Below are 21619 nucleotides of genomic sequence, written 5' to 3'. Positions count from 1 at the left end.
AAGAATACATTTTTATAATAAATTTCTGAAATCTGAGAATTTTATGTGTATAAAAACATATCAGAAAAAACACCAGAGGAGCTAGCTAATGAATTTTCACCTAAAAGTAGAATTTTAGAGAAGAAACTCTGAAACTCTCACTTTACACCATCAGTGGACTTTAAAATCAAAGGTCGAATCATTGAATAGTAGAGTAAGCATTTGAGAGACAGGCAATGTGGTTTCTATTAAAGTAAATCATATCTGGGTAATTCATTAGTGCTCATTAGGGAGATAATTATGTGTTGCCAGAGTAAAAAGTGGACTTAATTTACTTCAATTTGAAAAATGCCATTGACTAGTTTCCTTAACAATGTTAGCTTAGAAAAAAAAAATGTCTAATGGAATTGTGGCATATTTGATAATAAATACAAATTTAGGAAAAGGAAATAGAGGGAAAGTTGGAATGATCAGACACTTGTCTGGTGAAACATAATAACTTTCAGCGATCAAATCTATTTAATACACTTCTAAATTTCCTAAACAATCCTGAACTTAAAAAGGTCAACTTAAATGTAAACTCAAGAAAGCATTACATATTTTTTTTACACAGTGGGTAATATTTGTGGAAATTGTTAACCCAAGGCTTCATATAGACTGTCTACATAGATTCAGAAAACATTCACAAATTCATAATGGGTTTTTAAGAGAAACTGGGAGATTTGGGGGTTGAGTACAACTGTGACCTTTTACCGTATATCCTAGAGTGTTAGAGAATAATAGTTTGGGAATATATCTGATTTAAGAGGATATTATTAAGTTCTTCAATCTCCCAATTCTCATAATTTTATGAAAAATGTGGATTCATATGCTTCCTTCCCCCCTCAACTAGTAATTAAAAATAACATACTTAGATATTTTCAATGCCTAAGGTAACAAATAACTATAGCTACTTTTGATTTCTATTAAATTCTTGATAAAATTAATATTCATTAGTATAAACTTTTAGTTGGTGTTATGTGGCACAGCTATTAACATTTTCTCGAAGTATATGTGAAACATTGAGTGGTGAAAATTAAGTTGTAATATTCTCAAATTTAAGAGACATATTATTCAGGTGCCATACAATTTTTACTTTCAAGCACAGTATCACTCTTCTAAGTCTTCAGAAGAATTAAAATTCTATATGTAAACATTCATAGCAGCTAATTTTTGGACGATTACCTCTGTGTAAAAACTAGATATTCCAGCTTGACATGATGCAAAATTTTCCCCAAATTTTTTCACAAAATCTAAAATGAAGTAGAAAAACAATTCAGGATTTCATTTAAAAATAAAGACAAAATCTGCACAATTTTGTTTACCTTACATCTCCTTACAAATATACCTCATAAGGTCTATATATAATACTATCTCATTTTAAAAATAATAGTAACTTTGATAAAATTTAAGGTCACAAACTTCTTCCCTATTAATCTTCAAAATATCCCTATGAAATAGCAATAAACATTTACCCCTGCCTCTTTATCATGGGAAGAACATGTGGCGTACACTCAAAAAAATTATCGAGGGGCTGGCATGGCGGTGTAATGGTTAAGTTCACATGCTCCAGTTTGGCAGCCTGGGGTTCGAGGATTCAGATCCCAGGCGTGGACCTATGCACCACTTATCAAGCCATGCTGTGGCAGGCATCCCACATATAAAGTAGAGGAAGATGGGCACGGATGTTAGGCCGGGGCCAATCTTCCTCAGCAAAAAGAGGAAGATTGGCAACAGATGTTAGCTCAGTGCTAATCTTCCTCACCCAAAAAAAAAAAAAAAAATTACCAAGTATCTAAGACAGAGGTAGGATTTGTGGTTTCCAGTCCAGGTTGCCATTTAAAACAGGCTTCCTAGATTTTGCTCAGTTGAAAATAACAGACTGAGTCAAGATCTGCATGGAGATGGGGGTCTCTTATTACAAAGTCTCCCTAAGTGGATGCTTTCGGAACTTACTGTGGGAACAAAGCTTTGCTTCTCCTGAAGAATTGACATAAGTAAACCTCTACAAAAATAAAAATCAGGACCACATCTTCATTATGGCTTTGCTAACCAGAAAAGTTAAATTGCTAAGTCATTTATAATTACTACTCCCTCTCGTGATTTTTCACTCCTTTTTATATTTTCCCCACTCCTATTTCATTTTTAATTTTTATACATTTTGCCATAATTTTAGGTGTCTTAGGTTTATGCCATCTTGAATTTTTTGTAGAATGTGGCTGGATATATCTGAGCAAAAATAAAACTTTATTGTGAAAATGTTTTAAGGCATAAACCATAATCATTAGGAAAAAGAATAAACATACAGAAATCTAGACTGAGTTTCACTGAAATTGAAAATTTTAAATTCACCTTTTAGCTTCTTGGTATCCAAAGGCAAATATAAGGAATATTAGGGATATATGACATAACTTCTCTGTGACGTCAAACTCCAGAGAGGAAAGACCCCAATATTAATCAAATTAATAACTGAATTTGCAAACTTAGTCAAAGTTTTGTCAGGTAACAGAAATTTGCTTTGGCCACTGGGGTAAACGTTTTGGTTAGAAAAATGGGAAGTTGGCATTCATATATATTTAATTCTTAGTTTTCCAAAGACATATTTTTAGAATTTTAGTTTTGTTACAGATCTCATTTTTAATGCTCTATCGACATTCACTCCTAACTCTGCTCACTTCAGTTAAGTCCTAGCTCTGTACTCACTAATGCTACCTATGGCCTAGACTTTTCATGGGAAAGATCTTTCAAACTTAAGATACCAATTCCTTGCTGTTTCAAGGAAAAGATGAATTTGAAGAAAAAGAAAAAGAAATAGCGAGTAGGAAAGATTTACTTACACTTATACTTTAAATCTTTCTGAATATTCTTGGAAGCTAAAGGTAAAGCAAGAAACCTAAACAGTTCTCTCCTTTCTGATCAGACTTTTCAATCTGATTTAATGATTTTAAGTGTCTTATATTTGAGGGGCATTAAAGTCACATATACTGAATTGAAAATAAATTCAATGCAGAAGTGGGTAATTATCAACTAGACTCCAGAATTATTCAAATTAAACTGTAGAATTTCTATTCCTAAAAACACAAAGTACATTTCTGAAAACTAATACTTGTACAGTTGGGTAAAAAAGGAAAGAATACTTTGAGTAGTTAAAAAAGAACATAGCTATTTCAAAGGTCTCCCTCTCTGCACATCCCAAATTGAAAACAGAAAAATTTTAAAGGCATTCCCTTGTTTCTCTTGATCCAGTTAAAATCAAAATCATACCTTACCTTGATAACATGGCGCTATTCTTTTACTCAGCTCTGCTCGTAAATCAGAGGGCATTCCATAGCAAACACCCGTGGGGAGCTTATTTTCATTCTTTATGTAAAAGATATTTTTCCATCTATGCCCACAAGTCTGAATAAAACATAAAAGTAGACCAAATGATGTGAAAGTCACACAAGAATATCTGAATTCATGATGTTATCAGTGGACCGATTCCAATAACCTACCACGATGGATCCATTTTCTCCTGGCTGTCTGGAAAGCGTGACCCCCAGCCATTGATTGTCTCTTTCTTCCAAACAAGTCTTTCCACAAGGTTCTCCATTAGGGCTACCTACAGCATATGAAAATAATTTCATGTATCTTGAAAACAATGTTATTTTACGAAAGCAGAGAAAATAAACATGCATGCTTATCCCTAATGTTTTTTCCTTCAGCCATATGTGAAATGTCCTCGTATCCTGCTTGTCTATCTCATACTCAGTGCACACTGTGGGGGGGTAACCATGAGTTACTCTGTACCAACATAACTGTTCTCTCACAAGGTGATTTTTGTTTGTAGAAATGACCTCCAATGGTAACACCATGAAGAGACGACCTTGATGTAGGAGACAGCTAACCAACATGACTAAGGGGGAAGGGCAGTTTAAACCAACATAGGCTGTGCAAATATAACTGCCGTGTATAATGCTTGGCAAAGAATTTGCACCTTGTTTTGACCATTTATCTAGCAATATAAGCAACATTACCAGAGCACTTTTTAAAACATTTCTTATATTGAGACGTTAGAAATAGAAAGACTACAATATAGTCCTTAGCATTTAAGTCACACTTGGTCGAAGCTGGAAGGTGATGATCGAGCATGTGGAAAGGAGCTGTGTGTAATTAGCATACTAACAATCCTAGCATTTAAAACAAACTGCCCTGTGGTTTACATTTAGCGGATTGTGACACGTTTTCAACAAAGAAAAAAACGCTTGAAAAACCAGATACTTTCAGTGGTAAATAAAAAAATTCAATAGGCACTTTGGTAAATGCATGAATAGCCAGAAAGCCAAACATAAATAAAATATTATTCATGGGCAATATAGTACTTCTAAACTGTACAAGAAAAAGTGATCTTCCCAGTGATCATTTTTTTTGTTAGAGTGACTTCTTCGCTTTATTAATATAAGGATTATTAATATAGGGATCCCGTATTAAAGTGATTTCAAATAAATGATTTGGGGGAGAATAAGATGCAGCAGATTAAGATTACTTTTGCTGTCTTGATTTTCACCCTCTTCAATTGCCATGTGACAGTTCTATTCCACCTGTGCTCAATTCCAAAGGCAGGTAAATATATTTGCATCGATTTGATTAGAGAAGGATGTGAAACTTGGGTTTATCTAATTTTGAACTCCGGTCACTGATACCAAGTTTTCATACACGTACAGTGACCATTCTCTAAATCATTAGGCACTTTGTCTCCTATAACCTTGACCCCTAGATAAAGCTTCCTGGGCAAACTCAGAATACCTACATAGATAAGGCTAATATTATGGAAGTGAAATTATCTGCACTAAATGTCCTGGTTAGGAGAGATTTTTGTCTGTTTAAGGAGTGTAGGAAGATGTTTGTATATATATTTGCTTGTTCTCCAAAATGTTCTTCACAAGAAATAACAAAACCCTCAACACAGCTAAACCGAAGAAAGTTTCCTAGCCCTTCTCTGGAGAGTGATTCATGAGTCTAGGTGAACACCTGACTACGTGGGTGATTCTCATGGTCTGGAACATCGTTAAAATGGAACGTGGATAATGGCGAGGTTTTTCTGATCAGGTTTCTTGTAGAATAATGACGACTCCCATCAATCCGTAGTGGCTGCTTGGAGCTTGAGACTGAAAGGAAGATGACTAAGGATAGATCTGGAAAAAGAATGTCGGGGTTGATTGGCAATGTCTACTTGGAATGGGAAGGGAATCTTGCTGCAGCCCAAACCTTGATAAAGGATGGTCCAGGTGGAAATATAAGGTCTCTATATTAAAATTAATAAAGGAAAAAAAGAAGGGAGGAGGGAGAGGGCAGGAGGGAGAGAGAAAGGCAATTGTGTGTGTTGGGTGGGTAAGGATTAATATAGCAAGTTGTTATTGTGGCTACTTGATGCCAACATAATCAAAAGAAAGTGAAAGAGTTACAAAAAAAATTTTAATTTTCATCGTGATGCAATTTTCAGTTTGACTTTTCACTAAAATCGCCTTTTTTTTTTTTTACTCTCAAAAATAGATGATATGGGCCAGCCCGGTGGCGCAGTGGTTAAGCGCGCGAGCTCCACTGTGGCGGCCCGGGGTTCTCAGATTTGGATCCCGGGTGCGCACCGACGCACCACTTGTCAAGCCACGCTGTGGTGACGTCACATATAAAGTAGAGGATGGGCACAGATGTTAGCCCAGGGCCAATCTTCCTCAGCAAAAAAGAGGAGGATTGGCATTGGATGTTAGCTCAGGGCTGATCTTTCTCACACACAAAAAAAAGATGATAAATGGTAGTTTCCATCTACCTGAAGCTGAAGATCCTATTGTATACCACAACATACACTTCCATGAAATATCTTCTCTGAAAATACCAAAGTCTTTCTAAAATTATAGTCAATACTCAGTTAACTAAGGCAAATGAACAGAAGGAAAATTAAGGAGAAGACAGAGGTCACAAGTAACACATTGTGTCTATTAAAATGTGGTATATTATATATATAAAATGTGGACACTTTCATCAAGATTACACCCAATATTTAGAAACAAATTTACCATTGTAGAGACGTCACCCAAAAGTTTAAAAATAGAAATATACAATAGTTTAGAACTGCAAAATACCATATAAATTGCTTGATGAAAATGGCCATGAAGTTTTTATGCACAAAAATAGTGAATTGTTATTGTCTATTCCTTAGCTGAGCTCTCTCATTTTAAAATGAAGACTAGAGAAACTCTTGTGTTATTAAACTGTTTTCTGGGATGGTTGATTCCACATTGCATCCTCTCTGTTTTAGTTGTAGCTCCACCAGGTGACATCATAATGTCAGCACAGCTCAGAATCTCACGATTAGATTCACACACATCATAGCCAAACTTCCCCACTTTATTAATGTCGCTTCCCTCAAACATCTTTCTCTCCAAGTCTGAGTACCTCGTAGATCTCCAGGACTTACACAACACTCCCTGCTCCTCCCCGCACCCCTCACCGCTTCCCGCTTCTCAGGCCTTTGTCCCGAATTACATCACCAGCTGTCCTGGTTCTTCCGCTTGTAGATGGCAGATAATGGGACTTTCTCAGCCTCCACACTGAGGGAGTCAATTCCTATAATAAATCTCCTCTCATATCTAGCTACCTACCTACCTACCTACCCTATCGGTTGTGTTTCTCTGATGAACCCTGACTAATACAACTACATTTATTTATTCGCAACTATCCTGTCTACTTCCAAGGCTTAGTAAATAATGACCTAATTCGTCTTGCCCAGTACTGCATCTCGTTCATCATTATCTCATCCCCAACACACAGCTCAGAAATGCGTGATGAAAATGGAAGGATCAATAAATGAAAAACCGTTCGAAGCTTCCATTGTGGTTTGACTAAGTATCTTCTATTTGTGCTTTGTATCTTAATTTGAAACGTGTATAAAAGGATGAATGCACAGGCAAAGAGAAAATTGATGAAAACGATAAAGTCATGAAACAATTATTTGTCCACATAAGTGAACAAACACACAGACTCACATTTACATAGATTTATTTCTCCTTTCCACTTCCTAACACTGCTTCTGCCATAGGTAGCACCCTATGGCACCAACATACAATTCAGTGAGGTCCTTTCAGCACTGGTTACAAGACAGGATCAGTTCAAACAACAGCCTGTGAGTCCCCACTGCTGCTCTGGGTCTTTTCTTCATTTCTAGGAACTTTTTACCCTTTTCTTCTGTAACGCTTGCAGAATCTTGGCAGTGAGGGAAGACATTTACATCATCATCAACTTACACTCAGGGCCTTCTCCAGAGCTTTCTATTACCCTTGCTTTCTCCTGAGTCCCCTCCTTTAATATGGGGTTCTCAGTCTTGACTGGACATTAGGATCATCTGGGGGAAGTTTTGAGCCAAGACCGACACCTGGTCCCCACTCCCAGAGGCTCAGATTTGGTGGGTGTTGGTTGAGACCAGATATCAGAATTTTTTGAAAAGCTCCCCAGGTGGTTGTGTGTAGTGTGTAGTTGAGCTTATGAACAACTGCTCCACAGTGTAAATGGTTATGCCTTTTCCTGCGTTATACCATATTTGAAAAGAGACTACTCCATTTTTAAAATAGTAGTCATACCTTTTATGTCCTCCTTGGTTTCAGCTAGATATTGAAATATGATATCAAATGTTAAGCAAATTTTCTTCATGTCAAAATAGAGTATTTCTAATTCAGTCAGAAATGATGATTATTAGAACTGTCATGAGAAAGCTAATTCTCATGAATTTCTCTGACAGAACATCATAAATAAACTCAGATTATCTTTATATTTTATCCAAATGTCATGCTGAAATGATTTATAGTCTAGTTTTCAATTCAGCTCATACGTTACTAATCTAAACTCTTAGTCAATCAAATCAGCCTCATAATTGAAAAAGTACTTTACATAGTTTAACAAGAAAGAGGTCAGCAGAAATTAACATGTGATCATTTTCCATGCTTTTATACAACTAGAATGACTAATAGCGTAGTTGAATGCATTTACCCACTAGACATTAAAAATACAAAGCCACATGAAAACAATATCCCTTATACTAAAAATTAAGCCCATCTTTCTCTTTCCACTTTTTTTCATTTGAGAAAGAAAGTATAAAGATGTATGCTTACTACTTCAGTTTTTTATTTCCATCTACTGATTTTGTATCAGTGCATACATGTGTATATAAATGTGAAAAGCAGTAATTTTAATAGACGAATATAAAAGATGTTGGCACAGAGCCAATTAGGCACACTCTTTACCACCACCACCTTGTTTTGTTGTTGTTATTCACATCACCAGTTTTAGTGTCACTGCTCCAATTGCCAAAATATGACAGAGACTGTGGAAGACTAGATATTCAATCTTGAATGTCACCTCCACGAGGGCAAATGGACTATTTTGTTGACTGTGGCATTCACACTGCACAGAACAGGGCCTTACATGCAGTAGGCAGGAATGAAATACATATTTGCAGAGGGAGAGAATTCTGAAATATATTATACCCCCTCAAAAATCCTTTACTAGATGGTATTACTGCAAAATCTTCACCAAACTCTCAGGGATTTTAGCTTTGGAGATGTGTTCCTTCACTACTCTTCTTCCTTACTTGTCTTCCAAAATATTATTCCCTTAGGTTTTAAAGATAGTAACAGATGGTCTGAAGGGAAACGGCATTTGCAGATTTGAAGATCTTTACAAAGTGTGATATGCAAGTAGGACGATTAAAGACTGAGAATCAGCTGGAACCCACAGGAGGTGCCTAGCTCAGAGGGTTTCTGCAAGGACTGTAGGGAGTAAATGAGATACGCATGAAGTGCTTGGGCCACAGCCTAGCAGAGAAAGCACACAAATGTTAGTTAATGTTGACATTATTATTATTTTAAGGAGCAAGCTAAACATATGATTTAGCTGCACATGTGATGGCATATATCCTCCTCCATAAAATATTTGTGGCACATGGCTGTCAGTAAGGCCTTAATCATACACATTAACACATTTGATTCTCACTGTAGCTGCAGACTGTGTTATCAATCCCATTTTACAGATGAGAAAATTGAGTCTGAAAGAAGTAACTTGCCTGAATCCATGGGGCTGCTAAATGGAAAAGATTAGAATCAAAAATCAAAACTTGTCCGTAAGCAAAGATCTGTTACTTCTCGCTACTCTAGAATATAAAAAGGAACTCCACAAATATTTCAGAACTATCACTTAACTGAAATCCATTTTCTACATCTTTTTTTCTGAAATTCATTTTCTAAATCTTTTTTTTCAGCTGAAAATGTGTAAAATATCACAAATCTGCCCACAGGCTGTACAGTCAACTTTCTAGCTTTCCAGAAAAATGTCACTTACATGGTTCCTGTCTTGCCCTGCCCTTTCCCTCAGTTCAGATCAGTTCTCAGTACTCTGGTATTTCCACTGAGGAAGGACCAAGGAGAAAGATCAGACTCAAAGTTCTTCTTTCTATAACTTGCTGACAGCTTGAGTGAAACACTTTGTGGGCAGGGAGCCTGGGACTTTTGGGTGCAAGGACACGTCTATGTGCCTGCGTCACAGTGCTGTGGCTTCCCCATCAGCTCAGGCTCTCAGTCTCGTTTTCTAGCTACTGAGACAACAAATTCATCTGATCTTTCAAAACATGTGATGGAATTTCAAGTTTCAGAAAAATAGTGAAAGCCCTTACTTCCCCCGATTGCTTTTTTTGAAGCTGAAGTTCTATTCCGTTGAAAGATGAATCCTATATCTTTCAAATTCTTCCCCCCTAAATTTTTCTCAAATAATCCTGAAAAATGAATGACCTTTATTCTATTCTATGTTCTATAAAGAATCATTCATTCAAGATATCTTTATTTGTAGAAGAAAGAACTACTGAGTGAAAATAATTATATATATAACATAATTATAATTTATAATATAAACAATTCCTTCCTCTACGTAAATTCAGGATATTAGAAAAACATATGGGATTGAAAGGGAACAAATCAATTCAAATATGACAAGATTATAAGACCTGCCATTGCACGGCTATGAAGATAACAGAAAATGTATGTCTGTGCATGAGAGGCTGCCTGGGACCTAGCAGGTGTTCACTAAATGGTAAATGCTTCTGCTCCCCAGCACGCCCACATCATGTCGATCTGGGCTACACCAGCAGAGGGAGTTCGCAGTGCTGCGAGATTGGATCAGCAGCCTTCAGCTCTTTAAGTCAAGTGGCCCCCTTTTTTTAGTTTTTCTTATCAAATTCTAATTACAATTAAATCTACTAAATTATGTTTACTGTATTAAAGTATGTACTTTTCCCATGCATCACGTGGTAGTGATGTTTCTAAAAGATAACAGTGATGTTTATGAATTCAATAGTAATAATTTTGAGTAATGAAAAGTAAAATCCCCAAATTTTAGGGATGATGCAAAAGACGAAAGTAATAAACTTCTAAGACCATTTCTTCCAGCTCGTCTAGTGGCACAAAAGAGTCAAAATATCAAAATAAAGATCAAAATTAGAAACCATTCTCAAAGTATTTTCTTTCTGGAAAACATGTATTTAAATGTCATATTCTCAGACTTCCTAGTCAAAATCTGATATGGGCTAATCATCATGCTTAATTTATGTGAGAAACAGCTCATATAATCATAGACCTGAAAAGCCAGTTATTTCAGTCCTCTAATTCATTTCATTTTATTTTATATACCCTTTTACTTTATCATTTTATTTTCTTTATTTTACTTTATTATATTCAGAAAGAGAGTTCAACATAGAGGTAAAGGTCCCAGGGAGCAGTGCCACGTTTTAGGGTTGCAGTTTCATAAATCTGCATTGATCCTGAGTCAGCAATCGGCCTCAGAGCTCTAGAAAAGCAGGTCGCTTGTGAGCTTGGTGCTGGGTTCAGGGTCTCCTCCAGAGACCCTAGGCCCAAACTTCCTCAAATTCCCGCAGAAAACTTAAACAAGTCTTTTTATTAACTATAGCAGAAAAATATACCACAACTGATATAGTTGGTGAGCACAGTTTAGAGGAACACAGTCTTACCATAATCACAAATATTCATTACATAGTTCCTATGTACCGAGCACACTTTTAATATATGTAAACATATATATTAACTTATTTAATTTTCATTACATCCCTGTGAGTAAGTATTATTATTATCATTATCCCAATTGCACAGATGGAGAAGCTGAAGTAATGGGAGATGAAGCATCTTGCCCAAAGTCACACGCCTAAGAACTGGAGGAAGGAAGGATTCAAACTCAAACTGTCAACCTCCACCCTACACTATCTTACAAGGATTTACCCTTAGTATTTTTCCTTGTTAAGCAGGGAAAAAATCCAAATATTGACATTATTAATAATCCTATACTAATTCTACTTCTATAATAACCTACTCTTATAATATTATGACATTAATTTCCAGCATTAGAAAATAAGAAAGTTCTTTACTTCCATGGTTTTCAATTAATCTCTTGGACTTAAGGATTCATTTGAAAAACTATCACAAAATGGATACCATTTTTAGTGTCCCTGAAACAAGAACAATACAAAAATGTAAACAGAAAAGAACTCCAGGGAAACCTGTTCTCCCTTAATGCTAGGAGGTCGATATTGAAGTTCTGTGCTTGGTTTTGGAATTCACAGGGTAGGACAGAGGAGATCAGGAAGATAGCAAGGTTTATGATTTCCTTCATTAAGTAGTAGATAATAACAACAATAAACAAACACATAGAGACAGAGATTGGATTGGTGGTTACCAGAGGGGAAGGGGGGAGGGAGAGGGGCGAAAGGGATAATTTGGCACATGTGTGTGGTGATGGGTTGTAATTAGTATTTGGGTGGTGAACATGATGTAATCTATGTAGAAATAGAAGTATAATGATGTACACCTGAAATTTATACAATGTTATAAACAAATGTTACTGCAATAAACAAAAAATTAAAAAAAAAAAAAAAGAACATCATCCAAGAGAAAAAAAAAAAATGTGTGAGAGAAGTAAAACTCAGTCAGGGAGTCCATGGCATTGTCCTGTATCAACAGAGGGTCCGACTGAGATGAGGAACTATCCAAACTTCAAAGGGTGGAATAAGACATTACAGAGACAATGATTTGCAGTCAAAATAATGATATTCTAATGAATACTAGAAAACTTTCACAAGAAAACAAAAATTTGTATCGAGGTGAGGTAGACCTAGAAAGAGGTCTACCTTTCACAAACAGAGGGTATACATTGACAAGAATCTTCCACCTAGAGTGTAATTTAAAAAGGACATGTCTAATCCACTTCACAAAGTATTTCCCACAAAAGAGATTTGACAATTAAATCTACAGTCTTACTATTTCTGAACATATTCATTGTAAGTTATGATATTTCATATAATTTATATGAAAAAGGTTTTCTATCTTTTTTTAATTGAAGTTAACATTGGTTTTTCAGGTGTACATCATTATATTTTGATTTCTGTGTAGACTGTGTCATGTTCACCACCCAAAGACTAATTGTCATTCATCTCCATGCAAATGTGCCCTATTACCCCTATTTAAAAAAAATTTTGGGGGGTAAACCGAAAGCATCAGAATGAATACAGTGCATTTCTCAGCCCAGTCCTGTCACTTGTAAGTCTATTTCCAATTTGATGTTTCCAGCTACCCTTAAATTAAAAAATCTCTGTTTTTAAAGATGATCAGTTCGAAGCTCCCCTTCTAGGGAGTGGGTGTTATTGTTTAGATTGCCTGGTGAGTGTAGGCAGTCTTTGAAACCAAGGCTGGCCTAGACCTGTTGGAATCATGCTGAAGTGTGCAGCAGAGGATCCCACCCATATCTGAGAAGTGTATCCATCCATTTTATATTTATTGAGCTTTTACTATGTGCCTATCAAAACTGGTCAGAACTGGGGACCAGCCCGGTGGCGTAGTGGTAAAGTTCACATGCTCCCCTTCAGCGTCTTCGGGTTCCCAGGTTCAGATACTGGGTGTGGACCTACTCACAGCTCATCAAGCCATGCTGTGGCGGTGTCCCATATACAAAATAGAGGACGATGGGCATAGGTGTTAGCTCAGAGTTAATCTTCCTCAGCAAAAAGAGGAGGATTGGCAATGGATGTTAGCTCAGAGCCAGTCTTCCTCACAAAAACAAAAACAAAAACAAAAACAAAAACAAAAACAAAAACTGGTCAGAACTGGCTCAATTACTCAAGCGTCTCCTCTTCCAGGAGACCTTCTCTCATCATCCACACAATTTCTTCTCCCCACCGTATGAGTCTCTATTGTCATGTTTATTACGTTTTCTCATAAGTAATTGTCTGTTTACCTGTCTCTCCTGTCATCTAGACTGAGTTCTTTGAGTGCTTCAGTGATGTCTTATTCAATTTTCTATTCCCAATACCTAGCATAAGTAATTTATAAAATTTATTTAATTAATGAAGGCAGATAAAGAGTTGTTGACACTTGTTATCAATATTTTCTCACTCCTCGCTTCTCCTCAACCCTCTGCAGTCTGCCTTCACCACTAAAACTGGTCTTACTAAGGTTACTAATGAACCAAGTCTCTCTAAATTCAATGAAACCTCCTCAGTTCTTACCTTGTTTGACTTCTTGGCAACTTTTGATACTGCCAGCCATTTATCTCTTCTCAAAGTCTCTCATCCTTCCACTTCCATAATGCTGCATTGAACTGATATCCTTGCTACCTCTTTGGCTTCTCCCTCTCAGTCTTTTTTTCCAGCCTCCTCTTTTCTCTAGTGGTTCTCAACCATGGATAAATACTGGAATCATCTGGAGACCTCTGCAAAATACTGATGCCCTACTAAGGGTTTCGTACCCAATTCCAATGTGTGTGTGTATGTGTGTGGGGGGTGGTTTCCACACTACCACCAAGCAATTCTCCGACACCTGTTGGGTATCCTACAGTTAACTCAATTTGGATGCTCTCTACCTGGAGATAGTGTCAGATCCCACGGATTAAAGACTCCATCCTACGAGACTGCCTCCCCCACCAGACATACACACACACACACTTCAGATGCCAATCACAAGTCCCGGTTGTTACCTGTGCTTCTGATCGACTGGCTATAATTCAGAGGTTCCCACAACCTCTTCCTTGGGTTTGATGAATTTGCTAGAGTGGCTCACAGAACTCAGAGAAGCATTTTACTTACTAGATTACCAGTTTATTATAAAAGTATATAACTCAGGTACAGCCAGATGGCGGAGAAGCATAGGGCAAGGCATGGCGAAAGGGGCCGGGAGTTTCCATGCCCTCTCCCCGTGCACCACTCTTCCCGAATCTCCATGTGTTCACCAACCCAGAAGCTTTCCCAAACCTGTCCTTTTGGATTTTTATGGAGGCTTCATTACATAGGCAAGATTTGCCAATAGCAACTGATTCAACTTCCAGCCCCTCTCCCCTCTTTGGAGGTCAGGGGGGTGGGACTGAAAGTTTCAACTCTCCGATTATTTGGTTGGCTCCACTGGCAACCAGTCCCCATCCTTAGGTGGGGTCCAAAAGTCACCTCATTAACATAATAAAAGACATCTTTATGACTCTCATCACTTAGAAAATTCCAGTGAAGAAGACCAAACATATATTTCTTATTATAAATCACAATAGTACACCTACCTAGACCCACCCCCAGAGATTTTATTAGTTTGGGATGAGGACTGGCACTGGTATTCTTAAAGCTCTGCAGGAGAATCTAATTTGCACCCAGAGTTGCACAGCACTGTTCTAGCCACTTCTCAAATTGTAAGAATCCTCTGCCATCTATCCTGGGCCCTCTGATCTATTCAGCCTAGAGAGTTCCCAGGTTAACCTCACTAACCTCCGTGGCTTTGATTACCATCTCTATGTCAATTACTCTCAACTCTGAATTACTAGTACAGACCTCTCCTAATCACTGGACCCATAGATCCAACTGGTTACTAGATATTTAATTCATATCTCACAGGACATAGCAACATCATCCATCCAACAGCCCAGGTCAGGACCTTGGGTAATATCTTTGAAACCTTCTTCTCCTTCATCTCTCTCATTCAATACCAAGGCCTACTGAATCTGTCTTCTAAATAACTATAAAATCTCTATGTTTTTCTCCATTCCTACTGTCACTGTCTTAGTATAAGCCCTATCATCTTTAGCCTAAATTATAACAGTCTTCTTACAACTGTCTCCCTACCTTCAGTCCTGATCCATTTACTCCAAAGCACTCACTACCCTGCAACCAGAAATATCTATCTAAAACACAAATCTGGTCATATAACTCCCCAGCTTTAAACACCTTAGGATAAATTTATATTCCTAAAGAAAGCTTATAAAGTTGTACCAAAAATAATCTCTGCCTATCTCTCCAACCTACCAACAACTTCACACTTCATAGTCCAACTGTATGCATCTTTCTTTCAATTCAAAGATGCCCTATTTTCAAAGATCTCAAGGTCTTCATGTACACTGTTTGCTCTGCCTGGCACCCTTTCCCACAACCTCTTCCTCTGGCTAACTCCTGATTTTCATTCAGTTCCCCACTCTAACATCAGTTCCTTGGGAAGACATTACCTTATTCTCCTAGCTAGAGCAGATCTTCTCACCACACTTTCCTATAACAACCTAACCAATGGACTGTAAACCCCTTGGGGCCAGGACCATATTTCTTCTGTATGTCCGGGTTCTGGCCCTTCAGCATCTCTCAATAAATGACTGAATGAATAAATTACCCACATATACAATGGATTACCATATCTGGCCACAGAACTGTTCCCAAGGGGAGATATTTTTTAGTCATTAGGAATATCACTCAGTGATCAAGTAAACTTAAGGCAAAAAATAAAATGCATCTAGAAAATCTCATCTCTCAAATTAGGTGGAAATCATTCTTTTAGAGATGAAGTTTGGGAAATTGCTGGAAATCAGGTAACTTAATTCTCTTAACATGATAGTTTATTAATGAAGCTCTCAGTCTTGATTTTCTGCATAATTAGCATAACAACCTATGTTCAGGGATGATTTTTCTAAATGACCAGTCAACATCAATCTCAACTTCATAAGCTACAATTTAAAGAGTATTGCAAATGAAAAAGAAAAGTTATCAAGAACATATTTGAAGTTTCAACAGTGGGACGTTTGTCTTTTAATGTCAAGCTAATAATTCCTGCAAATGAGGCAGAAGTCAGAGTGAGGTAATCATTAGTTTAATGATGCAGTGCTAATTAACTTCATCTTTTCCAGATAGGGTATGTAATATAAACCTGGAGGCTGGTTAAGGTAATATAATTTCCAGAAAGAACTATGAAGGGGAATAATGGTGACTAACTTGTGATGGACCATTGTTTGTTCCAGTAAGAAAAAGAGAGGCACAAATAGGGTGTTTAAAGGTCTGGTAACTATACAACACTTGGTCTGGAAAAGAAAAATGAAAGTCCTATTCATTTACACATAGACACTGGGAAAGCACTTGCTAAAAATTAGTGTTATTTTACATACAAAAGTTGTGTTTCTCTAGAGCAGTTCTGTCCAATAGAAATATAATATAAGCCACATATGAAATTTTTAATTGTATAATAGTCACATTAAAAAGAAATAAGTGAAATTAATTTTAACAATATATTTTATTTAACCTGATACATCCAAAATATTATCACTTAAATATGTAATCAATATTAATTTTAAAGTATTTCAACATGTAATCAATATCTAAAACATTAATGAGATATTTTACTTTTTGGAGGCGTACTAAGTTTTGAAATCCAGTACGTAATTTACATTACAGCACCTCTCACTGCAAACTAGCCATATTTCATGTGCTCAATAGTTACTTGTGGCTACTGGCTACTGTATTGGGCATGTAACTGTGTAACTTTAGACTCTATTACCCAGATAAGTTTAAGTGTGTGTGTGTGCGCGATGCTATTAGGGGCAACTCCAAAGTAATGAAAGATCTGGAATGTCTTTTGAATAACCAAATAAAGATAATCTTTTTACTATAATTTTACAAGCATGTTTTATTATGTTCTAATTCTTTGAATATTGGTAATTCATGAATGGACTATGATTAAGCATAGTGATGGAGTCATTATTTGTGATGCCTTAATTTAGCAAGCATTCATGATCAAAGTTTCCTTTTAAAAAGCCTCAGCAAGGATGCAGAGTACCTGAGTAGAAAAAGAACTGGATATGTGGAAATCAACATGGTCTCCTCAGACATGGAGTCTTCACGAACAAGTCAGGGCTCAGACTCTCCTGATGGGGAAACTACCTTCCCTTGGTTCATAGAGGGAAGTACCAAGGAAGTGAGAGCAGAGACACTTCTCAGGCAGGATGGAGGTGGAGGAAGCCTGTTTGCAGGCAGGAGGAAAAGCACCTCTTCTATAGTCAATTTACTTCACTAAAAGGGGTATCTTACTCTCAACATCTCACACTCTGAACACTCTAGATAAATGGTCATTGCTGTTCACTTTTGATTATGGCTACAGTGAATATACCACAGTACGCCATAACGTTATCCACAGCGGGTAGAGGGATGGGGTATTGATCTCCTCTTTTAAGGAGAGAACTCCATCTGAATCAAACTTTGATCCTAAATTCTAACTGAGACCTAAAGACTAGTCCAAGCGGATAGTATTTGGAATTGTGTAAGAGATGGACACCATTTTAAGAGATCTTCTACTGTCAGCTCCTTGAAAGCAAGTTAAGCCACTTCAAACGAAAGAAAACACCTTACTCATATGGCAATCATAGCTTAATCTTTAGTTATTATAACATTTTTTGGTTGGGCCACAGGAAAACATTTTTTATTGTGTTTTATTTCAACTGTTACTTTTTGATTTATACAATTAACTTTTGGCTTAGTTTATTAATTGTTCCTATTTATTAACCCCAATCTGCTTATAACAAATAACACACAGATATAGATTTAAGTAGAAGACAGAGATAAGAAGACATAAACTAATATTATTTGAATGTCTGTTATGTGTCTAGTTCTGAGCTAAGCATTTTCCATACATTATTGTCACTCACAGTTGAGACAGGACAACCGAAGCCATTTTATATAGAAGATTGTGTGTGTGTATATATATATATTTTTTTTTCTTGAAACTTCATCATAAGGAATAATAGTACATACTCCACAAACATGAGAATCTTTAAATGTCTTTGGTTACCAATTTATTGTTTTCAGTGTTTCCTTCCTAGACTTTTGACTCAATCCCTTATTTTACAGCTTTAAGTTATTTCTGAGTTTGTTCTGAATAGACAGTTTCTTTATATAAAGAAGAGAAGTTAAATTGTTTAAAATGTTATAAGAGAAATAACTTGTCACCTCTCTTGCAAATATTCAAAGCTATTACTACAGCTCTTATGTTTCAACCAGTTGATGGACTAGAAATCTTGTTTTCCTTTTTGCCTTTCATCTCAGTAAATACCTTTTTTATTGACCAAAAATTTGAAAGTTAAAAAAAATCACTTTGGCTTGCTATTTCTAATTAGTTCTTTTATTCACCCTTCAGGCTAATGACAATCAAACTTTCACTTTGCTTGTATTCATTTATCCAATAAATCTTCACTTAATTCATGTTTGTTGCACATCTACCATGCTCACATTTCTCTGAGGATATTTCTGTAGTCAATCTCTGTGCTCCACATGCCCAAAGAATTTAGGTTTTCCTTCACTTTTGACAGGCACAATTATCTTAAATTTTATATAATATTATGACATGATCTTTCCAGTTAAATACAGACACCTAGAAATTGATTCAGTGCCCTTCCAGACAGGGAGTAGAGGCTAAATAACAGTAGTTATAATGTCAGGGATAGGAAACTATGACAGGACAACAGAAATGAAATTTTTCCCTCTGGAGATCTCATCAAGATCCTCTGGCAGAACAAAGTTGTCTGCTCCCCTCCCTAATTCTTCATCCCACAACCCTCCCATGCAATGTAAATTATGCTTTGCAGAATTATTCTAAATGGATAGGTCTGAGAACATGTTGTGCTTTCCTAGTCTGTCTTTTGGGATGGAAGACGCTTAATGAGAGACTGGGGCTTATTCTACATGCTACAGACAACTCCTAGACTTTTATGGATGCTCTCTGAGTTAAAAATAAAAATTCCATTATGTGCATACTCTATTTGAATTCATTCTAAATGAAGAGAACCAGCTTCCCAGTTTGAGAAGAAGCAAAGACTACTTTGTAAAAAGAAAAAGGGGATAAAGATGCAATTACTAGCTAATCTCAAAAGTCCATTGATAGCAAAGATAAATATGAAAAAAGTACCAATTGTGACCTCCTATTCACAATTTACAGATGACTCATCAGCTCAGCAGACAACATATTGGACTCTTCATTTAATTTTATTTGCATTGAAAATGCATACATGAGGGGAAAGGACTTGGACTATAGACCCAAGGGGACCTGACTTTGACTTGGGATACCATCTTCCACTCACTAGCTGAGTAACTTCAGAAAACGTACTTGCAACTCTCTGAGTCACAGAGTCCTCACGTGGGGCAGGAACAATGCCAATCATGACCCAGTGGTGCTTTGAGGGAAAAAAACTTAAGCAATAAAACAGTGTCTGGAACAAGATAGGTCTGAATTGACATTAGTTCCATTTCCCGTTCCACTCCCCCGACCCCCCCAGTGTCTGAGAGAAGCAAATTTGCTTTTGCTTTAGCTTTGAAACATGAACTTTCCCCCCTCCCCCATCAGAACACATTTTTCAAACTGTCACAAATCTAAGAAGAGGCACTAAGAAATGACTGTGAATAGAGGTATCATTTAACATGAGAGTTTTGGGACAGGAAAATTAATAATTATACCTTAAGCCTCACTATAATTCTAGTAACAATGGAGATGCCAATTTTTCCTTTGTGCTCGTTTTTTACATTTCATATTCTAAGTAAAGCTATATCATTTTCTTTTTTAGAAAGCTCTTAGGCTAAATGACAGGATGTGGGATCAATTCCAACTGCTAGTCCTGATCTGCCCCTTAGCCTGTTCTTCAACAAGGTTAATAGGTCAAAGATGGAAATAAAATTCTTAAGTCTTGGTTTAGCTGGATCCTGTCCTTAATGTGCTGAGAGACTTTAAAACGTGTTTTACACACGGGAGGAGAGAGGAAGAGGCGATAGACAATGTATCGTAAGGAACTTTCCTCTACATAGTTTTGTCAGGGTACTGCAATCATTGTCATAAGCAAAAGGGAGAAAAATGTTGACAGAAAGAAGGAAGCCACTTTTATGTTAAGAAGGAAAGATGGGGTGGAGTTAAGAGTGAAAATCATTCGCTTTAGACTAGAAGTAACAGGCAACTTGAGGTCTTCCAGGACTTGTGCTACGGTGGGGTCCACAAGTGGGAGGTCATTCATTCCTGGTCCCAGACCCAACTCACCCAGCTGGAGCTGTTCGCACGTTCGGTCTGGATTCTTTCCGATCCGGCATCTGTAAATCGCCCCGGGATTGACCACAGAAGCGTTGGCAAGCCAGTTGGCCGTGGGCGCCCCCACCACGAGCCTAAAGCGAGAAATGTGCACGTGCGCGGAGACTTGAGCCGTGCTGCCCACTGAATTCTTGGTCTCAACAGACATGCAGCTGGCAGCGGGGCCGCTCCCTCACCTCCTCCTCCGCCCACCACCCCGCGCACCCAACCAGCCACCCGTAACTCGCAGCTCCAGGGCCTCGCGCCAGAACGCACCCCGGGCGCTGCTACCCCCAAGATAAGTTAGTTTCCAGAGCAGATCTCTGGCGAGCTGGCCGTCGCAGCACTCCCCTTCCGCCTCCTCCAGAGGGGGGAAAGTTTGAATCAGGCAGGGAATCCCTGAGGAGCCCTTCACACGCCGGCTGTGAGATGCCGAGAGCGCCCGAGTCCGACTCCACTCACCATCGGTTCGCCCCGTGGCTGTGCAGCACCACGGAGTAGCCGAACAGGGTGTTGGGGGGGCCCTGGTAGAGCAGCGCGTTCTCGGTGTCCAAGTTGTAGGGGCGCCCGGTCGGGACCCCCAGGCACAGCAGCAGCATCACCGCCTCCCGGACGGTGGCCCCTCGGGGGCCCAGCCCGCGCCTCGCTTCTCCAGCCATGCGCTCTCGGAGGGAAACATTCAACACCAAACGGCCACTGTCCCCAGTTGAGCGGGATGCGACGGTCGGCCAAGGGGAAGAACGCCCCAAGAGAAGAGGCGCAGCGTGTCCGGCGCCAGCCGGCGGGGGGGAAGGAGGGCGGGAGGAAGGGAGGGACGGAGGGAGGGAGGGGAAGTCTGGCCGCCGCGGGCGGGGCAATCGGGGGCTGCCTTGGATGCCGCCCGCCCTCTGTGCCCCACGCCTGGGTTCTGCAATCGGGAGGTGCGGGTGCTCGCGCGGTCCCGGGGCGCTGGCCGCTGGGTGGGGTCCCGGGCGTGGTGCGGAGTCGCAGGACCGGGCGCCGTCTGCCCCCGCGCACGGCTGTAGGGGGCGCTAGGGGACCTTGGCTGCTCGGGACGCGCATTCGGGCCGGGGCCTCCCAGCCCGCTGAGCGCGATGCTTCGGGGCTCCCGGGGCTTTGCAAGAGCGGAGCTGAAAGGGGCCCGGGGCTTCGCCTTTTAACTGTGGTTGCGGCCTGGATGCGGAGCG

General features: G+C 38.6%; 1 protein-coding gene across 2 annotated transcripts in view; it reads right to left on the bottom strand.

Annotated features, from left to right (window-relative positions):
- Positions 1-21370, bottom strand: part of ITGA4 (integrin subunit alpha 4) — a 76546-nt gene extending 55176 nt beyond the window's left edge. For both annotated transcript variants that reach the window (XM_058549359.1, XM_058549361.1), the window contains exons 1-5: positions 20895-21370; positions 20406-20527; positions 3513-3619; positions 3288-3417; positions 1204-1271 (exon numbers count right to left, since the gene is read on the bottom strand). In XM_058549359.1, the coding sequence (XP_058405342.1) occupies positions 1204-1271; positions 3288-3417; positions 3513-3619; positions 20406-20527; positions 20895-21091 (624 nt within the window). In that variant the 5' untranslated portion in view covers positions 21092-21370. The remainder of the gene's footprint in view (positions 1-1203; positions 1272-3287; positions 3418-3512; positions 3620-20405; positions 20528-20894) is intronic.
- Between the last annotated feature and the right edge of the window lie 249 nt (positions 21371-21619).

The sequence above is a fragment of the Diceros bicornis genome, chromosome 10 (genome assembly GCF_020826845.1).
Source record: "Diceros bicornis minor isolate mBicDic1 chromosome 10, mDicBic1.mat.cur, whole genome shotgun sequence".
In the NCBI taxonomy this organism is placed as follows: Eukaryota; Metazoa; Chordata; class Mammalia; order Perissodactyla; family Rhinocerotidae; genus Diceros; species Diceros bicornis.
This window is presented reverse-complemented; position numbering and strand designations above follow the sequence as displayed.